Source organism: Centrocercus urophasianus, unplaced genomic scaffold, assembly GCF_019232065.1.
Source record: "Centrocercus urophasianus isolate 14NV4802_14NV808 unplaced genomic scaffold, USGS_Curo_1.0 seq_360, whole genome shotgun sequence".
Classification (NCBI taxonomy): domain Eukaryota; kingdom Metazoa; phylum Chordata; class Aves; order Galliformes; family Phasianidae; genus Centrocercus; species Centrocercus urophasianus.
This window is the reverse complement of record NW_024884934.1, coordinates 1875-7280: the sequence shown is the minus strand read 5'-3', so window position 1 is coordinate 7280 and position 5406 is coordinate 1875. Positions and strand designations below refer to the sequence as shown.

The following is a 5406-nucleotide window of genomic DNA, read 5'->3' as shown; positions in this document are numbered from 1 at the left end:
TGCTGCACGGCAATGGAGCTGGCCTCCTTCCTCTTCACGCAGCCCATGATGTTTTGAATGACAAACAGGGCCTTCATCTTGATGTCTGCGCTGGCATCCTGCAGGGTGGCCATGATCTCTGGCAGCACCACCCGCATTTTTCTTGCCTGTAGGAAACGCAAGTTCCTTTGTCTGATGTGGGGAACGACCGCCTGGGCAAAAGGCTCCCGTCTCTGAGCTCCAGTCTCCTGCTTCACTTGCTGGCAGCGGGCACGGCAGTCGCAAGGCCAATGGGGAAATCCTTTTCTCAGAGGGCGGTGAGGCTGCCCAGAGAAGTAGCTACCCCATCCCTGGAGGTACCCAAGGCCAGGACGGATGGGGCCAGGGGCAACCTGCTCTGGTAGGTGACAACTAGCCCACGGTAAAAGCTGACTTTACTGGGCTTTGACGTCCCATCCTCAAAGCTCCTCAAAGCCAGCAGGCCCCACCATGCCCGTCACCCTTCTCCCGTCGCTGCCCCAGAAGCTCAGTGCCGCTTTGGTTGACAACGCCCCACTCACCTTCTCCCGTGTCTCGGAGAGTACGACAAGCCCTCTGAGCACCACGCTGTGCATCTCCACGCTTGGATGCTTCAGAAAAGTCTTGAGGTGGCGTAGGTCACCAAAAAAGTCCTCGTTATCTTCACTCTTTGCCATTAGCTGAAACATAGACATAGCCAGGTGAGAGCCTGCAGGGGCACACGCAGCCCCGAAGGGCAGCAAAGTGTTCTCCATTAACTCACAGCCAAGAAGAGGATACAGGTGTCTTCTGTGACTCCTTCTACCAGCCTGCTCAGCTGTGAGCCCTTGGTCACCTCCTTCAAGACCTTCTCCAAGGTCTGCGGCATGCAGAGCATCACCTCCCACGGGTCCAGGGCGTTGCTGCAAGCCCAAATACATTGTAGGCAGAGCTACCTTAGCACAGCTAAAACCCTGCAGGCCCACGTTGCTTGGAGAGCCCTGGGCGAGCAGGAGGGCACCTGGAAGAAGCCCTCCAGGCTGCTGAGGACAGTACCTGTCGCTTGGTGGAGAGGACTTCAGCAGGCTCCTGACTTCTTCCGCCGGCATCTGGCTGGTCAGAAGGAGGAGCAGGGAGTCCAGGCAGCGCCGCGCTGCCTTTGTGGTGATGCTCCTCAAGTTCTTGCGGATGAAGGTCATGAACTGGGCTTTCTGAAGGGGACACACGCGAGAACAGACCACAACCATTAGCACAGGTGCCGCTGAAACCACTGCACTTCCCATCGCTGAGAACGGCTTCAGGAGCCGCAGAGGCCTCGGCTGGGGAGGGAAGAACAGCGCCTGAAAGGGCTCAAGGATGGGGCAGTGGCCAAAAGGGGCTTACATCTGGCATCCAGAAGGCGTGGTCTTCCATGGCCACGGCCATCACACTGCAGGCTGCCTCCTTGTCATAGATGCTGGAGTCAACCAGCGCTTGAAGGGCTGTGAGGACGACGTCCATCCTCTCAGCAGGCCTGAGGTATCCTCCAAACAACTGTGGGTGGAAGCAGGGGAGGGAAGAGATGCCACACTGAGCACTCCAGTGCAGGGAGAGCAGCCCTGCAGAGATGCTGGGCAGCAGAGCCTGTAGGAAAGCTGGCAGCATCAGCTTCCGTCACTGCGTGGTGCAGGATGGCAAGAGAGGGTTCTGGGAGATGGACTGCAGGTGGGGGCATGGGCATTTGGTAAGAAGGCCTTGCGGTCCTCCAGCCAGGAGGGCTGGATCTGCTGCCCTCGCACTCCCCTTGCTCACAGACATTTCCTGCTGATGCCATGGACAAGATCCTCAGCATGGCAGGACGTTACCTCAGCGCAATCTTTGGGAGTGGGAAAGTCATTATCTCCGAACTTTCTATCCTCCGGCTTCTCATGGAGATGCACGTAGTTTTCCATCTCCTCTGACAGGCTTGTTCCTAAAAGGGAGGGAACACAGAAGAGTCAGAAGGAAACAATGTCTTTGCCATCAAACTCAGCAATTGGTGAACGGTGCTTTAAGCTGAAAACGGAGTTCTGAGGAGACCCACGGTAGAGGGGACCCGTGGTGTAGGAGAACTGAGCATGGAGACCAATGGTGAGCAGACATGGGTTGATGGGACCCATGCTGAGGAGAGTGAAGGAAAGGGATTACACAGCTAAAGGTGATGGGTGCTGGGAGCAAGAGGCAGCTTAGGAATGGTGAAGCTGCTCGTAAGAGTAAAGGAGCTCAGAGAGCTTGCGGACTCCACAGTCAGGCTTCACAAAGCATAAGAGTAGGAGAAAGGAGCAGACATAGGAGCAGAGATGCTGCCCAACCCATCTTCTCTTACTTCTTTGTCGTTTGACAAACATGTGGAGGCGATGAAGCGCTTGTAAAGCTGGAGCTCTGGTGCTTTCGTAGCCACAGTTGAAAAGGCTGAGGTGACCCAGCAGCTCTCCCAGGATTGGGAAGTAGTCGTCAATGAGTGGCTTGTAAGCTTCGGGGCCCTCCCAGTCCTGGGTGAGAGAAGGAGAAGAGAGGAAGGGCTGAGTGGAGGCAGAGCAGGGCCTGGAGAGGGAAGAGTGGGGGCAAAGACGGGGCAAGGACCCCTGTTTGGGGCAGAGCCCCGCTGAGAGCTCCCAGCCGCAGCCCGGCTGCAGGCACCCCTGAGCTGCTCTGGGATATGGAGAATGGGAGACAGCCTGCTGGAGATTGCCTGGCTCCTTACTTTTTCCATAAAATTACGGATCATCTGTAAAACCCCACGCACGGCTCTCGTACGGACATGCACATCCTGGGAGCTGAGGAAGTGGAGCAGAGCCTGCAAAGAGAGAATCTGCTGGTACTTGCCCTGGGAGCTTCTGCCGCTCCAGCAGGAGCTCTGGGATCTTGCCCACGGGGGAAGAAGAACAGAGCAGCAGGGGCAGGATCCTTTGCAGGACCTTCACGTGCAAGGAGGGTCTGTGTCACTGCAGTAGGGACATTCGCATCCCTCCCACTGACCCCGCTCTTTGCAACTGCCTGCCAGACCTGAAACATGCTGCGCAGCTCCTCGCTCATTCTCCTGTTGGGGCAGTTCTGCACCAAGGCTTCTAGCATGATGTCCATGGCACACATGGTCTGCAAGAGGACAGAGAGTTGCAGAAGGGCGCCTGCGGCACCTCACGGGGCGCCTCATGCTAACCCTATCCCCAGAGAAGAGACGAGACGAGGGTGGAAAAGCAAAGCTGGCTTCCTGCCCTGCCTGGCTCTCCTGCGGTCTCAGCACAAGGAGCCAGGGAGCAGCCCAAAGGGACCTGGCGCTCCGGTGGCTCACCCAGCACACACCTCATTGTAGAGTTCTTTCTCCTCTTCTGGTATGCTCACTTCCGGAGGCAAAAAGAAGACGCTGTTGAAGCAGGAATTCAGAATGCTCTCCGTTTTGCCTTCCAGCGCTGTCTCCACAGTGCTGCAAGGGGAGAGAGAAGCCCGTTGGACACCGTGCCTCGAGGCCACGGGAAGGAGGACGTGGACCTCCATGGGCAGGAGGAAGCCTCCCTGCCGGCTTCAGGGCCGCCAGCAGCCTGCCCTGGGGCCGTGCTAGCCAAATGTGGGCCTGGGCAGCTACCTCATGTTGGCAAAGCTCATCATGGCTTCCTGCTTTATCTCCGAGGACAAAGTGTGCTTGGGCTCCTCATCGATCAGCGCCTGCAGAACACAGGAGGGATGGGATGGATGGGACGTGGCAGCCACCAGAGGACACTTGCGTGTCCGTGCTCAATTCTCCCCGTGCCAGCCTTGTCCACAAAAGGGTGCAGGGGGTCCATGCCCCCTTTTCCAGCCCACTGCCTTTCTCCCCACCTGGACATTCTCTGCCAGCTGCTTTTCTTGGCAGAAAGCATCCAAGTTGAGCGACGTGTCCCTGCATTTGCACAGCGTGCAGATGCCTCTCAGGAATTTGATTTTCTCTTGCACATCCTGGTAGTCACAGAGGGAACAAGAGGGGGCATGAAGGTGAGATCCACGGCCAGCAGGACCCCGAGCATCGTGGGGCGCGGTGAAATGCCTGCGGGGTAGCGGCCTGGAGAAGAACCGGGGCTGTTTCCACAGTGAATGCAAACAGCTGCTCTTACCTTGTCCTTTCTCTGCAGAAACTCACAGATGCATGCGATGGCTGTTTGTTTCCACAGCTCCAAGATGCGAATACCTAAGCAAGAGGAGAAGAATGAGCACCGTAGAGAGGGGCCAAAGGCAAGGAGTGAGCGAAAGAACGGCCCCAGCGCATGGCATGGAGCCATCCTGCCTGCCTGCTTCCCTGACATCCTGCCAGCCCAGCAGCCTCTCAGCACCCATCCCAACAGTCTGGGAGAGGTTGGCACTGGCGCAGGCTGCCTAGAGAAGCTGTGGCTGCCCCATCCTTGGAGATGCTCGAGGCCAGGCAGGATGGGGCTGCGGGCAGCCTGATCCAGTGGGTGGCAACCAGCCCACAACAGGGGCTGGGCCTGTGAGGGCTTTGAGGTCCCTCCACACCCAACCATTCCTGGATCCCGTGTTTCCATGCTCCCTTTAGCTGGAGCTGGACTCCATGCTGGGAAAGGGAGTTTCAGGAAAGGAGGTGCCGGAAGAAGTGGGTGCCAGCTTTGAATCAAGCATGACCGCTGTGCCCAGTGCTTCCCACCCGTTACTCACGTGGATTTGTGATCTTCCTTTTCTTCTCCTTCTCCTCCTTCTCCTCCTTTTCAGGAGGCCACTCCTGCCAAGCCAACCTTGGCCAGCAGGGGGGTCTCACCTCCATCTCACCAGACTGAGAACCAGAGCTGGCATAGGGAGGGAAGAGGGAAAGGTAGATTCGCCGGCTCTTACGGGCAGGCGGAAGTGGCATGGCGAGAAGTGGACTGTGCTCAAGAAGCCTCGAAGGTCCCTGTGCTCAAGAAGCCTTGAAGGTCCTTGTGCTCAAGAAGCCTTGAAGGTCCCTGTGCTCCTGTCGCTGTCGCTCCTGCGACTGTTCTGGCTTTCCCTTGGCTATTACCTAGGCTGCCCTCACCCTTTGTGATGTCGCTGATGACACACAATGGGCGGCCTTTAGAACTGTGCCTGTACCCTCAGCAGCTTGTAGGGGCTGGATGAGAATGGATCACATCAAATACTGCATCCATTAGCTGGAAATATCCAAGTCACGTTTGTCAGGACGGTATCTCTGGTAACAGCAGAATTTATTCGCGGTTGCAATGGCGGCGTCCCGCAAGCAGGAGCGCCTATGGACACAACATGGCAGCCTTTAGACCCTGTTTGCTCCCCCTTGCCTCCCCCCTCCCCCGTTTCCCCACTGGCTGCGTACTCCAGGTTCACAATCTTACAGAAGGTTGACATTTGCTATTTACTTAATTTGTTAATTTATTTGTTACCTGCTGTCAGTCAGCAGCCGTGCTGTTGTTTCCAAGCTGTCTCGGTGCTCTC

General features: G+C 57.0%; 1 protein-coding gene across 1 annotated transcript in view; it reads right to left on the bottom strand.

Annotated features, from left to right (window-relative positions):
- LOC122167337 overlaps positions 1-1801 on the bottom strand; it is a 2020-nt gene extending 219 nt beyond the window's left edge. The window contains exons 1-5 of the mRNA XM_042831829.1: positions 1360-1801; positions 1033-1187; positions 761-899; positions 540-677; positions 9-146 (exon numbers count right to left, since the gene is read on the bottom strand). Coding sequence (XP_042687763.1) covers positions 9-146; positions 540-677; positions 761-899; positions 1033-1187; positions 1360-1620 — 831 coding nt within the window. The 5' untranslated portion in view covers positions 1621-1801. The remainder of the gene's footprint in view (positions 1-8; positions 147-539; positions 678-760; positions 900-1032; positions 1188-1359) is intronic.
- Between the last annotated feature and the right edge of the window lie 3605 nt (positions 1802-5406).